General features: G+C 41.2%; 1 protein-coding gene across 9 annotated transcripts in view; it reads left to right on the top strand.

Annotated features, from left to right (window-relative positions):
- LTBP1 (latent transforming growth factor beta binding protein 1) overlaps nt 1-19,713 on the top strand; it is a 402,670-nt gene that overhangs the window by 343,231 nt on the left and 39,726 nt on the right. For 5 of the 9 annotated variants that reach the window (XM_023251968.2, XM_023251972.2, XM_023251969.2 and 2 more), the window contains 2 exons: nt 11,154-11,279; nt 14,796-14,939. The exons of 1 other annotated variant lie outside the window; for it this stretch is intronic. In XM_023251968.2, coding sequence (XP_023107736.2) covers nt 11,154-11,279; nt 14,796-14,939 — 270 coding nt within the window. The remainder of the gene's footprint in view (nt 1-11,153; nt 11,280-14,795; nt 14,940-19,713) is intronic. 3 more of the 9 variants (XM_023251970.2, XM_006930373.5, XM_006930376.5) reach the window with 1 other exon arrangement.

Raw genomic sequence — 19,713 nt, 5'->3', positions numbered from 1 at the left:
GTCCTGGTGGAATAAATACCACAAGCTAAGATTTGGAGACATAAAATACTGAACAGGTTGAGGAACACTAAGTAAATTAGTTTCAGTTGAACATGTGAAAGAGAAAAGTGATGAATAAGATATAGCTAAGCAGGTAGGCACAGGCTGGATTGTGGAAGCCTTGCTTGCTTTTGTATTAAACAAGTAATATGTTGGGGCGCCTGGGTGGCGCAGTCGGTTAAGCGTCCGACTTCAGCCAGGTCACGATCTCGCGGTCCGTGAGTTCGAGCCCCGCGTCGGGCTCTGGGCTGATGGCTCGGAGCCTGGAGCCTCTTTCCGATTCTGTGTCTCCCTCTCTCTCTGCCCCTCCCCCGTTCATGCTCTGTCTCTCTCTGTCCCAAAATAATAAATAAAAAAAAAAACGTTGAAAAAAAAAATTAAAAAAAAAAAAAACAAGTAATATGTTGCATATTGCCATTGCACCCCTATTATGTGCCAGACTTGGTTCCATGCTATGGGCATGTGGTGGTGAGCAAGCCAGATATGGTCTCTAACTTCTAGATGTGCTTGTGTACAGGGCAAGCAGTAAATACACAAATAAGCTTTCCAGACAGCATGTGACCAGAAACCAGTACGGCTGCTATAAAGGCAAGGAAAGAGTCGGTGACCAGGAGGAGGGGGGAAAGCTAATTTATTTCATCTAAAGGATCTCTTACGAAATGGCATTTTAGCTGAGCTCTAAAGCGTGAGTTACCTGCTGGAAGAGTGGGGTGGGGATGCCAGGTGGTGGGCAGCATGCCAGGTGGAGTTGTGGTGAAGGGAAGGACACTGAGGCAGGGAAGTAATGGATACATTCAGGGAAGTGGAAAAGACTGGTGTCAGGTGCTGAGAGGGAAGGAGGCACGGTGACTCATGGGCTGGAGAATAAGGGGCAGAGTATACAAAGCCCCCCAGGAAACTTGGGTTTGGATATCATTCTAGGTGTAAAAGAAACAGACTGGTTAATTTTAAGGACAGTGATACACTAGATTTCATCATTTCAAAGGTGCGTATTTTTTTTAACACTGTAATATTGGAATGCTTCTTATAGGTGTGATTTTTTAAAATTTTGTTTTAAATGATTATTTATTTTTGAGAGAGACAGAGCACTACCTGACAAAGGCAGAGAGAGAGACACACACACAGAATCCGAAGCAGGCTTCAGGCTCTGAGCTGTCAGCACAGAGCCTGGTGCGGGGCTCGAACTCACGAACCATGAGCTTATGACCTGAGCCAAAGTCAGATGCCCACTCAACTAAGCCACCCAGGCGCCCCTAGGTGTGTGATTTTTTTTAAGGCAGTGCAACATAGTTTGACGAATTCTTTTCCCCATTAGCTAGAGGTATATAAAATAATTGTGTTCTTTTCAATGTGTGTCCTCTTTACTTACACACATTTGAGTTTACTCAGTACTCTAATTTATATACAGTAAGACCTTGGTTTGTGAGCATAATTTGTTCTGGAAACATGCTAGTAATCCAAAGCATTTGTATATCCGAATGATTTTCCCCATAAGAAATTATGGCAACTCAGATGATTTATTCCACAACCTAAAAATATTCATGTGAAAATGATTACAGTACTGTAGTATAATACAAAATAATAAAATACAAAATATAAAGAAAAGTAAACAAATTAACCTGCACTTACCTTTGAAAACCTTCATGGCTGGTGTGAGGGAGAAAAGAGAGAGGAGGGCTATTGTGTAGGATGACTTTCACTATCACTAATGGACGTTGGCTGCAGTACAGTATTAATAAACTCTTGTCACATACTGAATTTAATGTAACTGGCACTAAGGCACCGGAGGAAAGAAAGAGTCTGTATCTGCAGGCAGCCTGACCAAGAATGAAGCAAAGCATTCCTAATCTTATTCTTGTGTGGAAAAGCAAAGGCCTGCCTGTGGGTGCTTTGAAGTGACAAAAAATACACTACGAGTGCCAGATGTGGGCTCTTTCCAATGTTCTGAAAAGTCACTGATTTCTGCCAAACACCACGGCCTGAGACTGAACATCCAAGCATGGGAGATGATCACCCACCATCCCGAGAGAGAGAGAGAGAGAGAGAGAGAGAGAGAGAGAGAGAGAGAGAGACTGAGAGAAGAACCATTGACTTAGTTGTGATCATGAGACATTTGGCATCATGTACTACTCGTCTTTCAGGACACACTCAGAACAACTTACTCGCAATCCAAGGTTTTACTGTATTTAAAGTACACATCACCCAAGGTGCTGTTTGGAAGTGGGATTAGAGGAGCATGAGAAAAGTCAGGGGTTTCTTGCAGGATGTTGTTCAGGCCAGACATATTGGTACTCAGTCTAGAGCAGTAACAGCATGATGGAGACAGATGAATGACTCAGGAAATCTTTTGGAAATGAACCTGGTATTGGGTTAGAACATAGTGTTGGGTTGGATGTAGGATAAGAAGGAGAGGGAGTATTGAGGATACATTTCTGGTTCTGGATTTAGCAAGTAGGTATTTGCTGGTACTATTTGCTGACAGGGGTAAAAATAAAGCAGGTTTTTTTTTTTTTTAAAGATCACAGTTATGATTGGGGTTTATTAGAGCTGCCCATGAAATATCCATGTGGGTATATCAGACAAGCAATTGGATCAATTTAGATCTAGTGCTTAGTAGAGAAGTCTAGGCTGATGATATAAACTGGGAGTCATAAGATATAGAATGTATTTCAAGCTGTTAGAATGGATGAGGCCATCAAGAGAGAGCATAGAATAAGAAGAAAAGAGCATTCAGGACTAAGCCCTGAGAAACACCAACATTTAGGAATAAGGTAAAAGACAGAGATTGTGTGGGAGTGGCCTCAGGATTAATAGGAAACCCGGGAGCATGTAGGACCATGGAATCCAAGGGAAGAAAGAGAGTACTTGAAGAAGACAGTAGTCACCTGTATTAAATACCACTGAGCGATCTGTGAAGGTACCAGTCGAGAAGAATCCTTTGGATTTTACAAAATGGGGAGTTTATCAACAGCCATTTCAGTGGATTAGTGTAAATGAGAGCTACCTAAGAATGTATGAGAACTAATGGAGTAGATAGACACAGCATGTGTAGAAAGGTCTGGAACCTTGACTATTAAAAAGACCGAAAAATATGATTGTAGCTAAAGGGCTTATGTGCAAGGAGGCTCTTGGTTACTTTTAAGACGATAACTGGAAATGTTTGGTCCTGATGGAATGACCCAATAGAGAGGGAAAGAGGGAAGGAATAGAAGATAGAGGGGCAGATGGTCAGCTACAAAAGCATATGTCTTGAGAAGCCAACTGTTGATGAGCTCCAAAGGGCATGTGTCAAGGGCCTTTATGCTGTTTTCCACGGAGAAAAACTGAAGAGGTTTAAGCAGAGGATTGTTTGATTGGACTGTTTCAATAGGTTAATTATTCTCTTATTATGGAGGATGGATTTGGAGAGGCTGAAAGCACAAAATCCATTAGAATGCCACTGTGGGAATTGAGGTTAGAGGCAGGGAACCTCTGGATAAAGTTGAGAGGAGTAGAGAGCATGGAGATAGAACCAAGAGAGAAAATCAGAAGAGTGTGATGATTGGATGTGGGGAGGTGATTGAGGATGAGTCCCATGTTTTTGGACTGGGACGATGTTCGTGATTTTAGGGTGGTTTTCCTGGTGTCTTTAACTGTGCATGGTGAATATCCATTGTCCACATAATGAGTGATTAAAATCAGAACGCAATTTTGGTTTACTTTCTCTGGAACTTCTAGCTGTTTACAGAAATCAAATGGGAGGCTGCTCTGGGTAATTTTTAAAGCATAATTTAAGTAAATCTTTTTTCAAGTAGTGGGTTTCAAGGGAAGGAAGAAAATGATCTCTCATGGGCTAGTCTCGTTTTCTAGAATTTATGTACTAGAAAGTTGAATTGAATTATAATTTGCTACTTCTGTCATTTCTTGCTGCTTAATTTAGGCTACTAGCTTTCAAGACATACTTGTGACCATCAAGGCCCCATGTTTTTGCCCGCCCTTTGCTGTCGAGCAATGGCATGGTAGTCACTCTCTGCACAAGGGCATCGATTTGCTGCTTTCTGGCTCATCCCCATTTCCTAGAACAAAGTTATTTTCCATAACACGTAAGGCCCATATTCTTCAGCCTTGTCAAAGCTGCCAGACCTCAGTGGACCTTTTTTTATAAGGCTCTTTCCATATCCTATTGTATTGTCTGGACCATATCCAAATCCAGTTTTTAATTTCCTATTGGCTAAATTTTATTTTTTTCTTTAGGCCTTGCACCCCTCTCCTGTTTAATCCTGGCTTCTCTCCTCTGCTGTGAGAGAGACCTTAATCTCTTTTGGGCCAGCAGCCATGCCATTTTAAAATTCCTTTGGGCAGCTATTCAGCTGGTTTAACATTGTTCAATCCTACTTCTTGGCTGGGATTTACTGTCTCCTGGTCGGCTTCCGTTCCTCTCAGTAAGAAGTATGAAGTCTGCATTTCCCCTGAAGCAGGAACCCTCCATCCTTTCCAGTGTGAGCGCCACCCCCCACCCCCAAATCTTTGGGCTTTATTTTCCTAAGATTCTGGCACCAAATATTTAACCACTTGCAGTTGGTCAGGAAGCCCTGGACTGAAATGGTGTGTCATTTCTTTTTACAAAGAAATTGAGAGAGCAGCAATGCTAGACATGACCATGGGATTTCCTGTGGCTGGAACAACTTAGGTGCTTGATGGGCCTTCTTTGCAAGGGTTCCCAGAAAAATCCCCTCTTTAGGACCTACAGTACCTTGGATATTTAGGTTTCAAGTATGATGGTAATTGGTGTTCAGGCCTTGTTGAAGGGCAAGAGGAGAGGATACTGGGTCAGTGAGGGCCAAGTTAAAAAGTGTGTGTCCTGACTTCCATCTTTGTAGTGAAAAAAACTCCAGTATGCTTGTTGGACTCACAGTTTGGTTCTGTTTGTCCTCTTGTCCTGGCCTTTTATAGCCATCACCGTGATGGGACGCAAGAGGCTCTGATGAGTAGAACCACACAAGAGGCTGTGGTGAGTAGAGCCACAAAAGTAGATTCAGAAGGTTGTTCCTACACTAGACTCTGTTCCTTTGCCAGCTCTGACTGGGTAACTTTGAGGCAAGCTACTTTGCCTCCCTAGGCCTCAGCTTTCTAGTTCTTTAAATGAAGGGGTTGAACTGAATAGTCTTCAAAGTCCCATCAAGTTGAGATGAACCCCATCATTCATATACAAAAGGTTTGATGACAGGAAGCCTTTTTCTTCTCAACCATGCAGTTGTGGAGATTTTCCAGTGAATGATCAGAACTGGGACCTGTTCCTGTCATCTGTCTTTCTAGAGTGTCCTGGCAGCAAAAGGCTCATTAGTGAGCTCTTTCTTCCAACAGGTAGTTGTGTCTTACTCAGAATAAAGAAAGAGAAAATCAATAAAACAAAGATAGGACGTGTTAAGAAAGAAGAAGCAGCACAACAAGCTGACAACTGTGTTTGAGAGAAAGAAAACCAAATCATTTCATTGACAAAATATCCACAAATACTCCTTTCTCCCCACACCCGTACTTGGAGGGATATAGTACAGAAAGTCTAATGGAATCCTTGAGGTTTTATTAGGAATTTCATTGTTGAAGTCTGAATGTAGTTGTAATTTTCTGGTGGGTAAATAAGGTTTACCTTTTAGAAAATCATGCCTCTTTTCCGTTATTTGACCTTATTTCCTAGTTCACTTTACCTAAGTGGGAAGGTGACACCATTTATACCTTTATTTGGGAATTTGAGGAATATGGTTGGAGTTCTGCTCTTACATATAAAATCCTCGATAATAATTAGTAGGTTTTGAAAAACTTTGGTCTTTTGATAAAATGTACCAAGTAAAAAGCATATGGACAAGGAAAATGGATCTACCAAATGGGTCAGAGGTTAAGATCTTCACAGTGTGGGCCTGTCCAGTCATTGACAGTATTGCTACCTGAAAAGCCACTGGTAGTTCCAGTCATCCAGAATGATGCTCTTTTTCTCTTTCTGGCATTTATATTAATGTTGTTATTAGAGGATTCATGTCAGTGATCTACTCTCCTTGGTCTGTGTCATTCTTCCATGAATCCATATCCATAATATTTATATCTGCCTTGCTCTGTAAAATATTAATAGCAAAAACTCGCACAAGAAATTAACAGTTCTTACAGGGGGCATAACTAATTCATCAGGGTTGCCAGTCAAGAGGTTTCTGGACAGTCATTTCTTTGTCACTCCTCTGGTAGACAGTATGAGTGGTGATAATGCCATGTATGGCTTTTCCAGATGTCTAAGCAAAATTGGTTTCAGTAATTTAATAGAATGGCCATTCATTAAGCAAAGAGAAAACCTGTCTTATTAGCATCTTTCAAAATTGAGTTTCATATTCAAAAATCAACTTCAACAAAACAAGACGGCTTTCACTTGTCCATTTCATGAAACTTGCATCTTGGTAGGGCTTTTCTTCTAACATATTTTTATTTTTATAGAGTTGATCTTAATTATAGCCATTCCTGTTCACAGACAGGGCTAACAATGGAAAAATATCTCAGCGCTCACATCATCAAAGAGAGTTCTAATGAAATAATGTTGTTTTATACAGGTCATCAGAGAAGTAAAACAAATGTTGTCCTCTTATTAAGCTATTACCTCACCTCTTTGTTGAAAACATGAAACTGTGGAGAGTTAGAGTGTATCATTTTCATAAAATATTAGTTGCTGAAGAGCTCGTCTCCAGCAGGCATTCCACGTTATTTTTTCCTATTCATTCAAATCCAAAATATTGCTCATCTAAACTTTCTGTGTGTTAATCACTGGTACATTAAGTCTGAGACTGCAAGGCGCCCAGTAATTCACAACCATCTCAGGACTTGTTCACCTTAAGGTCACTTATTCAGTTCCCGAGCTGGTGGTCATTAACACGAAGTCATCATCTCCTGTAACTGCACAGGATTAGTAAAAAGGAAAGCAAGAGATTTTACTTCAAGAATCTGGACTGAAAAGCCGCCAGATTTTTAGGCACTGGTTTTCTTTTCTCCCTCTTTACTATCTACAGTCTCATTGAAGTAGAGCACTAGGTTGCTGGTGAGAGCCTGTCAAAGGTTCTCCACCCCAAAAAGTGGCCCTGATCGGTGCAGCAATTGCACGAAATGCTCTGGGAGCAGAGAGGAGGGACCATGGAGTCTACTGTGTGGGAGGTGTCCCTTGGGGTGATTCCTGATCAGCCTGGAGGAGTTTCTGACCAAAGCGGATAATGGGGAGACTTTCTAGTAGAGGCGGGGCATGGGGGGGGGGTGGTCCCATGTCACTGAGAAATGAAAGACCACGGGGTTTCAAGAAACTCTGGTATGCTGAGAGGGCTGGAGCATAAATTGGGAAGGAAGTGTTGGGCTAAGAACTCTGGCCAGATATTTAGTCAGGAGCCCAAGGAGGAAGGGTCCTCTGTACTCAGTCATGGAGAGTGGTTGGTGTCCTCTAGCTAAGAAGAGATAACTGACTATTCTGAGCAAGGGAGTCTCACTGACAGGTTTGCAGTTGTGGAGAATGGATGAGAGGGAGGGCAAAGCTGGGGATAAGAAGTATGGGGAGGATAGATAAGAGGGTATGATAGGGGAGGGACAGGGCTGAGGAGAGAGGGAGGCATGCCCCTAAGATTTCTGGCTGGGGTGACTGGTTGGAGTCTCTGATAAAGAGAATGTAGGAGAACTGAAGATGAGGAGAAGGGTGATAATAAGTTCATTTATCATGAAAATGTCCCGTAGTATCAAATAAATGGTTTTCAAAGGACAGAGGTCAACCTTTGAGAAAGACTGGGGAATCACCAGTATATAATTGGTAACGTGAAGGATTTCTGAGTTTCTTTCCAGCCCTTAAGTTCTGTGGCTCAGCAAATAATCTCTTAGGCAAATAACATCTCTGTAAGTCTAAAATTAACAGTGATCTGTGTTAAGTAATTTGATGATACTGTGTAGTTACTCTTACTGTTGTGATCAGTAAATAAATTGTAGCCTTATGCTGACATTGGAAAGCCATCAGAACAGACTTACTGCATATCATCTTTGTATTAGATGTTGCAGGAGAGATTCATTTTTTTAGATGTGAAATAACGTCATTGAGTTTTTGGTTTAAGTTGAAGTAAGAGATGGAGGTCAAAAAACAAGGATAGAAATCAGAGAGATTTGTCAGTAAGCTCAGGAAGTGTGGCTTAGGAGGAATATAGTGAATTTGGTTTTAGGCTTGATGAGTTTGAGATTATACCAGAAGATGAAATGGGAATGATTAAGAATAGGAAAGATCTTCTGGCTAGAGATGAAGCTTTGGAATTCCTTCCAGGGACGATGGTAACTGAAGTCCAGATTGTCTGGAAAGGGTGGAACAAAGCAACACTGAGGAAGCAGCAGGTCCTAGGGAGGCCCAAGCCCTGGCAGACCCATCTTCAGGCTGCAAAAGGGTGAGGTCCAGCCAAAGCAGTTAAAATTCAAACAAGAATTGGAGCATCCAGGTGGCTCAGTCAGTTAAGCATCCAACTTCGTTCAGATCATGATCTCGCAGTTCATGAGTTCGAGCTCTGTGTCAGACTCTGTGCTAACAGCTCAGAGCCTGGAGCCTGCTTCGGCTTCCGTGTCTCCCTCTCTTTCTGCACCTCCCCCGTGCATTCTCTGTCTCTCTCTCAAAAATAAACATTAAAAAATTTTAAAAGTCAGGGCGCCTGGGTGGCGCAGTCGGTTAAGCGTCCAACTTCAGCCAGGTCACGATCTCGCGGTCCGTGAGTTCGAGCCCCGTGTCAGGCTATGGGCTGATGGCTCAGAGCCTGGAGCCTGTTTCCGATTCTGTGTCTCCCTCTCTCTCTGCCCCTCCCCCATTCATGCTCTGTCTCTCTCTGTCCCAAAAATAAATAAACATTGAAAAAAAAATTTTTTAAAGTCAAACAAGAATAATATTTCACTGTGGGATATGAAAGAGAGAATTGAAGGTGGCAGCTGGCCAGCCTTGGAGGTCAAGGATGATGGTGATGACCGACTGGAAAATGACCATCAACTTTACTGACAGGTCAGCCTTTGGTGGCCTTTCTCAGAGGAGCTTCTTTGAATAAAGAGGGAGAAAGTGAGTTTGTAGGTCATGAAGGAAGATGAGGAGAAATAATAGTGATAATAATGGTTGGCCTATATTTTATGCTTCCCGTCACATGCCAGGCAATGTTATAAGCACTTTATACGTGTTATTTTGTTGAGTCCTCACAGTAATTTTAGGACTATACCAATATCACTGGTAGGAGTATGGTTACTACTTGTTTTTACTGATGAGATAGGTGAGGAGCAAAGGCAGTGCGTGTAGATAGTTCTTTTGAGACATTTTGCAGCAATAGAATGAATGGAAAAGCACAGTAGGTGACATCATCAGTAAGTTAATGCTTTTCCAAGAGATTTTAATGTGTTTTTCTTTAATTTTAACATTTTTTTAATGTTTATTTTTGAGAGAGAGAGAGAGAACGAGCATAGTGGGAGAGGGGCAGAGAGAGAGGGAGACAGAATCCGAAGCAGGCTCCAGGGCTCTGAGCTGTCAGCACAGAGCCTGATATGGGGCTTGAACCCACAAGCTGTGAGATCATGACCTGAGCCGAAGTCGGACGCTCAACCGACTGAGCCACCCAGGCGCCCCTGAAATTTTAACATTTTTGAAGTCAGTGAGGGTAGAAGTAACTGAGGATGCTTCAGGTAGGACTAGAGGGAGGAGAGACTGGTAAGGAGGGGAGAAAGAGCTTTGGCCTTGAAAGAAGGGACAGCTTTGTTTGTGTAGAGAAAATTAAGAAAAGTGGGTAGTCACTTATTTTTTACAATTCAAAAGTGATACAGTCTCTGAACTTACTCTTGATTATGTTAGAAAATGAGGGAAGGAGGTGAGACAGCCACCAAATAATTATTGCATTCATCTCTTTCTTCTAGAACATTTCTTGACTCGGAGTTAACAAATTTAGAAAGAGCAGGGGTGCCTGGCTGGCTCATTGGAAAAATTGCTCAACTCTTGATCTCAGGGTCGTGAATTCAAGCCCCATGTTGGGTGTAGAGATTACTTAAATTAAAACTTTAAAGAAAAGTGAAGAAGAGGAAAGTTCAGTGTTTTTAACTCCTCCAAACTAAATTCTGTCAAGGGCTGCATATCATTTTTTTTTTAACCATTTTCTATCTTCCCATGTATTTGGATGCAGTAATTGCATTTTCTTAATTGTTTCTCCAAAAGCCTATATTTGGGGACCATGTAATCCAGAGGCAGAAAGGACAGAACCCAACAGATGGAAATGTAGAGTGTGGCTGTAACAAGGAGAAGGGGGATGAGAACAAAAGGGAGAAGTAAATTAGTCACTGTAACGATAAAAAAGTGTATCTCAAAGTCTGTTTATAAGTTTATAATTGAGACATCACTTTTATGAGAACATTTTTATTGGGGAAAAAAGGCTCAGGACCACTACCATCATGTTTATAGAGAACACAGTGAATTTACAAGTCGGCCACTGCTAGTTAGTTGGAGCAGATTGATGCTTAGGACCTTAAGTGACTCTAACTTGGTGACAGCAGATATTCTCTTGTGAATAAGTCAAGACCGGCTGGTTACGCTGCTGAACTCATCAGATTCTCTGTCTTCCTCCCCCTCCTCCCACTCCTTCTCTCCTCCCTTCCTGGGAATGCTGTTGAGACTTGACCAAGGTCATCTGTAGGGTTGAGTGAGAAACAGCCAGGCAGGTCAGGGCTTCTGTCGGCCCCACCTCCTCAGATAGAACTGTGAGCATGGGCCACGATCCAAAAAGGTGACCACACTTTCATGTATTTCCCTTGTAGGGGAGTATACTGTCCGTGGAAATAAAGGGTAGAAAACATGTAGAAAATATGACCATGGCAATTACAGCAGTCATTTCCGTTTGAAAACATTTCCTGAGGCAAAGTAAATGTTTTCTCACAGAGCCCAACATTTGTCTATGAAGACATTTTCATCAAAACATTTTATTGATATGTAAAATGTTTTAAAAGTTCATTCTGTGTAAACGTGATCATCTCATGCTAACCGGGGTGTGCTGAGCACCTCTGTCTATCCATTAATATCTGGTGTTTGTCAGTCTGTGCTTTGTGTCTGATGTCAGATGTCTTTTTTGCAGATATTGATGAATGTGTAAACAACACTGTTTGTGACAGTCACGGGTTTTGTGACAATACGGCTGGCTCCTTCCGCTGCCTCTGTTATCAGGGCTTTCAGGCCCCACAGGATGGGCAAGGGTGTGTGGGTGAGTTTTTAGATTTCTTTCCCCAACGTGTTTCACATCCCCTCTCCCCCACTTAAATGTAATCAACACCAGGAGAGGTTGTAATAAACAAGGTAATTTGGGCAGAATTCATCATCATTTGATTTTGTCACACAATTTTGGGGATGCGCAGAAGGATGGCTTCTGAAATTGTTCAGGACATTAAGAACTAGAGAAGTAGGGCTTGGAATTTCACATATATTAAAAAAGAACATCTGTTGAAACTCAGCTGCGGGTTCAGAGCCCTTCTGGAAGAGTCCCTCCTGCACAGGAAATAGTCTGGTGTGTGGTGTAGCTTGTCTGTCTTCAAGATGTACCTCCTTAGGCGGTGTATTTAAGGAAAAGTGTTGGCAAGAGTTTCATTTTCCAGGAATGACACCCGTAAAATGATGCTTCGGATTGTGCAACTATATTTCTTTGGTCTGTCTGGGATTGACGGAGCTGGAAGGAATCTTGAACATCATCAGATGTCCTAGAACAGGGTCCAGCCCATGCTCAGATAGACAACATATTTCATATTTCATTTTCTGATCACCTCTGATTTTTTTAATTAAAAAAAAATTTTTTTTTAGATTTATTTATTTTTGAGAGACAGTGAGACAGAGCATGAGCAGGGGAGGGACAGAGAGAGGAGACACAGAATCTGAAACAGGCTCCAGGCTGCGAGCTGCCAGCACAGAGCCCGACACAGGGCTCAAACCCACGAACCATAAGATCATGGATCATGGCCTGAGCCAAAGTCAGACACTTAACTGAGTGAGCCACCCAGCCGACCCAGCTCTGAGTTCCTTAAATGGCGTTCATTGGGAAACATTTGCAATTAGAACCATTAAATGAGAAAGAAGATAGGTTAAATTCAGAACATCACAATCAGACTGTTTCTTTACCCTTACTCTGTTCATTTTCACAGCAGATAACGTCTGAGGAGGAGTTAGCAACTTCTTAGTTTGAACATCTGCAATTAAAAGCATTAATTCATTTCCTGTGCAGATGAAACAGGGAAAGCAAAGTCGATTTGGAGGTTTAGTGATGAAATCGCTCACTTGAGTAGTCACGGCTTTTAAACCAGCACTGTCATAATTGCTAGTTCCAACTCCGACTTTAATCTCCTTTGCGCTAAAATACAGGCAGTAAAAATTGTGTAAATATTTTGACTAAACAGGTCCTGTGATCTGGCTCCCACTTCTCAGCATCACCGCCTCCTTCTGCACCTTTTAAAACCGCTTGTGGTTGCCCATGCAACTGTGAAGTCACTGGGCTGTTGTTTGCTCCTTTTGCCGGGAAGGGAAGAGCCTCCCAACCTCCCCTTTCTTGCCTGGGCTCATCCCACTTACTCCTGAAGATACTTTCACTCTTCCCCAGACACTGTCCCTGCTCCATCATCTCTCTCAAGCTCAGCTGTGACCCCTCCTTCTGCTTCCAGCATACCTTCAGCAGGTGCAATCATAGTACTTACACACTTTAGGGGGAATTGTCTGTCTGTGTGTCCTGCCTCAGCCACCTTCCCCAAGGCCTCAAGATCCTGTGGTTGAGAGCCTTGTCTGTCTCCCCTGCCCGGGACTAATGTTTGGCCTATTGTGTGTGCGCAGTAAATTTTAACTGTTGCATGATGAGGTATATTAGGTGTCGGGCCACTGACATCACACAGCTCCTGAGCCCCCGATTAATGTTCACTTCTAACCAGTCAGATGAGTGCACCAAACCCATCTTGACATGTCATTTCAGCCTACAAAACACCACCGTTAGAGAAGGAATATTTGTTATCATTTTATTGGGCTTCAGAGGTGTCATTTTATTTGCTCATTCACTCTCAAGAATATTAACTGAGCACCTAATATATGTACTTCATGCTGGGTGTTCTGTAGAATTTAAGAGTTGAATCAGCCCTGAGACCAAAATTTGGCCATGCTGTTTCCTCTTCTTGGATCCTTCCTGCACCCTCACTTCCCCCAAATCGCCACCAGCTCTGCTTATTGCCCACTCATCCTTCATTTGGAACTTGGCTCCGATATCCTTTCCCTAACCCACCCCTTCACTTAAGGTCCACTGCTCCATCTGTTGTGGCCTGTGAGATGATCTGGTTGACTTCCCTGACTTGACTGTAAGCTCCATGAAGACAGGAGTCAGGCCATCATTTCCCCAGTGCCTGGCCCAGCGACGTAAACTAGAAAATATTTTTGGATTGAGTAAATTCATTCTGGTGGGAGAGATCTCAATAGTCGTGTAAATGATACATGCTAGAAAGTAGAAAGTTCCACTTGACATTTACCAAATTGATAAGTATGAACTGGCACATTTCTAAAGTCAATTTTTCTGGTCTAAATTACGACTGTCTGGGTTGATTAAATATGCCAACTCTCTGCTTTCCTTCATGTTATAATACCTTTTCATAAGCAAAACCCAGCTTATTAGGTTTATATCTGTTTATATACAAAGTGAAATGGAAAACTGAGGTAATTATCCAAATAAGTCAAGATACATAAACTTTTTGTCCAATTAACTGGGTATAGCAGGTGAAAATAAGATCTTTTCCCCTGAATGATTTGGGTAATTGCTCAAATATTTAACTTTGTATAAACCATCTCAGAGCACGCTCATGAAAGCTGATGTTTGTACATGTTTAATGCATAAAATACATGAGCATTTCAGATGTCAAGTCAGGTACTTTGTTGAATTGGACATTCATTAATAAAATTTCTTTGAAAGATACCAGGTAAAAGGTAGTATTGGGCAAGGTCAGACATTAGGATTAGCCTTTTTTTAGGGCTATGTGTTTGTATAATATCGAATAAAATGTACTCATTAGTAGATTCCTGGACTGTGTTTTAATTAAGTATAAAGTCCAGATGAAAAACACTTAGCAAAATAGAAATTACACTGTGGAACACCCACAGAATTTTTAGAGGCACGGTCAGTGATAAGTTATTGGAACACTTTGTTTCATGCGAATGATTAATGTATGCTGGCGAATATTTACAGGGGTCTTTCCTTTATTCCCCAAAGGGATACACAACCTGAATTCTGGTTGTAGAATTATGGACATCTTGGCGGCTAGAGAACTGTATTTTTAGTTATATGAGTAGATTTAAAGCAATTTTTTTAATGAATGTACAAAATGTTATTTCTGAAGTGCCAGTTTTGCTAATATTCCTTGAATTTAAAACTGAGAGTACATTGTCATTTCATTTAAGACCTCATTATGTCAAAAAGTCGAGGAAGAAAAAGTTACATAGTCAGAGTGTACATGCAATGCTTGATTCCTTTAAAGAGGAATTGGAATTTGGAAACGTTGCTTTGTGTTTTCACGGTCCTTTTACACAAACCAAACTGTGCAGCCTGGCCTTTAGGAGCCCCTTCCCCAGAATACTAAAAGGGTTTGATTGCTCCCTGGGGACCATTTGTGACCAGTGGCCACCATGAGCCCTGGCGCAGCTGGTAAAACAGAGAGCTGTCAGGGGTGAGGCACACATCTGACTTGATCTGTGCTCCCTTTTCCAGATGTGAACGAATGCGAGCTGCTCAGTGGGGTATGTGGTGAAGCCTTCTGTGAAAATGTGGAAGGGTCCTTCCTTTGTGTGTGTGCTGATGAAAACCAGGAATACAGCCCCATGACCGGGGAGTGTCGCTCCCGGGCCTCGGGAGGTAAGTCACAGTGGCTCCTCCTGGGGACTTGTACCTACACTGGTTTGGGCCAAACACTCTGGGAGTGAGGTAAGAAATAACCGAATGTTCTGGCACACTGCTGTCTCTGGAAGCTTCCATGCTTTTTCCGAGCCTGCCTTATCAGTGAATTAGGATGTGGTCAGTGACAACTCTGAGCTAGATGGCCTCTCTTGTGCTTTCCAACCCAGAGACGCCATGTGTAGGGTAAAGGATCCAAAATGATGAGAACATTCACTGGGAATTGCTTAAAACTCAGAGAGAGCCATCAGCTCAGGGTTTAATATGGCATCATCTCATTAGGTTGCATAATCTTTCTTTCTTGGCCCTTGGAGAAACGTGTCTTGACACTTCTCTAAATTAAAAGCAACATATAGGCCTCTCAGGATCTACAAAGACTTCCACTTGGAATACTTAAGGTGTTTTTTCAGAAATTGGCCCAGAGAGTGGCTGTGTTTGCGTTCATTTAAAATTTGATTTAGTCTGTGTCGTCAGGGCACAAATTGAAATGGAGAACTGATGGTTTTCCAGATAAATTAATCAACTTCCAGATCACTCTCTTAGTTTGTGCCATGTAGCTATAGCCTGGTTATATTTTAACGAAAGCAAAAGACCAAATGATCATTTGAGAGCCAAATAAAATGAAACATTGGCCATTTGACTTTCTTGCTCAATCTCGGTTGTTTTTATCCATGTGTCTAAGAGTGCTCTCACTACTTCTCAACAGGGCACACTTGTTCTGTATGAAATAACCATCTTTGCAAGTAAAAGGAAATGCAATTTAAAAATGTCTTCACGTACACCTATTCTTCTTAATTGTTAGATATAGAGGGGAAGGGTACAGAATTACAGAATTACACAAAAAGACAATACAATGTGTAATTCAAAAACACTGTGAGGGGGAAGAGGTGATGTATTGCTGGAGGGAGGGGTTATTCCTCGTTCTAGTGACCACCTCTGTGACACATGAGCTGTAGAGAGAACACTTTTCATCTTAGTTGTTCCTAAAATAGCAAAAACAAACACACAGTTAAAAACCTGGCTGGCCCATAATGCGATTGGTTAAGTAACTGCCTTTTCCTATTTGTCTTTAGTTCCGTAGAGGAGTGCCTCGCCCATGGTATGATGGTGAATTTATAGTATTTGACTGAAAGATTATAGTATTATAGCATCATTATTATAGTAGAGTATAGTGTACTATATTATAGTATTATAGTATTTGACTGAAATAATTCACATATCATCATATTGTACACTCATTAAATGATTCCTACGAACGTTACGTAGTCCAGATAAATGCACATAGTACAATGTTAAGTCACAAAATGGACTGTTCCAGTGATAACAGTCTGTGGCAGGAGGGAAGAGGAGGACACATAAAATAGATAATTATTGGAATTAATGGAAATTTTAGCCTTTTCTTTTATTTTCTAAATTTCTTATACTACCTCAAATTGGAATAACCATGGTGGTCTGCGATTTTCCAGCTGTGTAAGCTTGGGCATATCATTCCACATTTATGAGGTTTGGTTTTCTCACTTGTAAAATACAAAGGTTTTATTTACCTCACAGAATTTTATGATTTAAAAAAAAAATCCTATATGTAAAAGGCATTTGTTAATGGCAGAGTACTATATGAAGTATTAAAATAGTAAGCTATGATCCAAATACTTAAGGGATATCTATTTCTCCTCCTTTTATGATCTTTTCTGAAATGGTGGACCTTTTTAACTATGTTTTTTCCTAGATAGGTATTTTTTTGCTGGAATGTTTCAGCAACATCAGGGAATGGTTCATTCACTTCACATAGATTCGGTTTATGTAAATATCAAGGAATGGTTCATTCACTTCACGTAGATTCAGTTTAGGTAAATGTCTGGGATCCTAAAGTTTGTTCATTTCTTTTTTTTTGGAGATTAATAGTACCTTAATAGGATCGTGAGACCATCTGAATCATATTTGGTGAACTGGAGTAGTTCATCATAAATGGCTTCTTAGGGACGCCTGCGTGGTGTAGTTGGTTCACCATCTGACTCGTGATTTTGGCTCAGGTCATGATTTCACGGTTTGTGGGTTCAAGCCCCGCCATCAGGCTCTGCACTGATGGTGTAGAGCTTTCTTGGGGTTCTTTCTCACTCCCTTTCTCTCTACCCTTTCTCTTTCAAGATCTCAAATACATAAACTTGAAAAAAAATTTTTTTAACTGCTGCTTAAAACTGTACAGTGATTCATTTTGTAAGCTTTGTTCCTCATCTCCTGTTTTTAAGCTTTTCTTTAATTAAGTCCCTAACATTTGCTTTGCCTTTTTCCCTCCCTTAGAGTCCTTGCTCTCATCGACTGACTGACTCTTTCTGGAAAGTTCTTCCAGTCAGAATTCACTAAGTACTGTCCTGCGTTTTTAAAGAACTTGGTTTTGAATACTCGGCTTCATAAAGCTGCCAATAGATACATAGTTTCTCCTTCCTCTTTGTATCTAATCTTTTCTTTTATGGTTTCTTACATATTTTCCCCATAGTTCTCTGGCTTCTGCTAAATATTATACATACCCAGTTGTTTTTATTGGTCCATGTCAGTATAATCTGACTAATTTATCTTGTTTCTGGCAGCTCTACCATACCTCAATCTGCAGAGTTCCTGGCGAACTGTAACTGATTATATGCAGCCTTCAGATTGTCTATGATGATATCTTCATCTGAGCAATTCTCTGTCAGGGTCCTGAGAGGCAGGCCAGCTGTCAACTGCAGGAGGAGACTTCTCTGCCCGACTTGAGCAGGGCTGTTTAATTGACCTGCCGTTTGAAAAGGCATTTGAAGCTAGGAATCCTGGAAAAGATAATATAGTTTCTAAATATTTAAATTTTCACTTAAAGCGTATCAATGTACATTCATTTGCCAATCTTTGAAGGAGGGCCGAGAACTTGTTTTGAGTACAAGTCCACTCTTAAGAGTCCTGCATGGCTTGTCTTGCATAAACTACATTACGCATGATCTCCACCACCTACTTTAAAGGGAGAAAGAATTTAAAGGCCTTTGCCAAGTACGTGAGTGTAAAATTCCTCTAGATTTTTATCGTTTTTCTCAATTTTTGTGTAGTTGTCTTTTTTTAACGTTTATTTTTGAGAGAGAGAGGCAGAGACAGAGACAGAGCATGAGCAGGGGAGGGGCAGAGAGAGAGGGAGACACAGAATCTGAAGCAGGCTCCGGGCTCTGAGCTGTGAGCACAGAGCCTGATGCAGGGCTCGAACTCACAAACTGGAAGATCATGACCTGAGCCGAAGTCGGATGCTTAACTGACTGATCCACCCAGGCACCCCTACAGTTGTCTTATCCACACCTAATTTGATAGCGTTCCATTTACTGAATCAACTTTAGTCTTTAACTTGTTCTATAAACAACTACTCACAATTCATACTTTATTGGTGTATATACTGTTTAATTATGTAATTACAGTAATTAATACACTGGCACAGAATGTTTGAGAATAATCACAGATGAGTCTTGGTCAGCATACAGCTCAGCATGTGAGAACAGGAAATGTGTGCTTCTGCCCAAGAGCAGCTTCCTGGCTGTGAGCATTCCACCTGCTGTGGGCACAGGCCTGGGTGCCTCTCAGAGGGAAGAGAACATTGGTTAACGCAACAAGTTGGCTAAATGGGGGCCATCTAGAAGAGTTTGTATCCTACTCTAATCAAAGGATCTGCCGTTACACAGAACAAAACTTTTTATACCAAATTTAAGTGAGGGTTTTTAACAAAGATTCAGAATAATTTCACTATATACATTCTAGACCAACAGCTCAGATCTCATCCTTCCTGAAAAGTAATTTGGAAAGGAAAGATGAATTTGCAAGAAAGATGAATTTTACTAAGCTGCTAAATTTCCCCAGTCGGAGGGGATCCCACCAATGAGCAGTAGCACAATCCACAGTGGTATCGTACTGAGGACAGAACAGGAGCCAAGGGGTGATGTCAGGAAGGCAGATTGCAGAGCAGTGAACAGAATTTTCCAATAACTAGGGATAGGTAATGGTCATGAAATTATGGGTGTTTCCCTAGACGTGTCCCAAAACAAGTGGGATACCCACTGGTCGAAGGGTACCCCTTCCCAGCAGGGTATTGTACCAGGTAGCCTTTATGGTACTTTTGAATTTTAATACCTAGGGTTTTTGTTTCTAAACTACTTCTTGGCTCCCACCTAATATTTTTTAGGTCTGGTCTAATGGTTTTCACTGCCTGGGCCTTTGGCCACTGATTTACATTGTTGTACATTGCCTAAAAGCACCTGCAACAGAAAGAACTAAAAAATGTCCATGCCACTCATCACGTGTAAGAGGGTATGGATATGAAATATAGCCTGATGCTTTTATTTTCTCAGTGCCTGTGATAATTGCTCCATAAAAACTTTATGTCCTCGGGCACTCTAAAAGAAGCAGTAAATATGTGGTCTTGGCAACTGCAGCCTTCAAGCCTTACCCACAAAATGCTGCTCTCTGTCTTGATTGGTGCACAGAGGAGACTCTGGGGTAGGAACTGAGCTTATTTTTAAAACAGAAGGTATAAGGAAAAGAACACAAAAAAGATACATGTTATAATCGAGGCAGGTGTTCCTCACTTGAAGAAAAGCAAATAAACGAGATCAGAAATTATACAACATAAACTGGAGTGATTATTTGCATTATAGAAGAATTGTTCTTTATGCAGTTTATTGCAGCGTTTTCTTAAATATCCGTTTTTCTCTAATGTATTTGAGAGCTTATT

This window comes from Felis catus, chromosome A3, assembly GCF_018350175.1.
Source record: "Felis catus isolate Fca126 chromosome A3, F.catus_Fca126_mat1.0, whole genome shotgun sequence".
In the NCBI taxonomy this organism is placed as follows: Eukaryota; Metazoa; Chordata; class Mammalia; order Carnivora; family Felidae; genus Felis; species Felis catus.
Note: the sequence above shows the minus strand (reverse complement) of the source record. Positions and strands in the feature narration are given on the sequence as shown.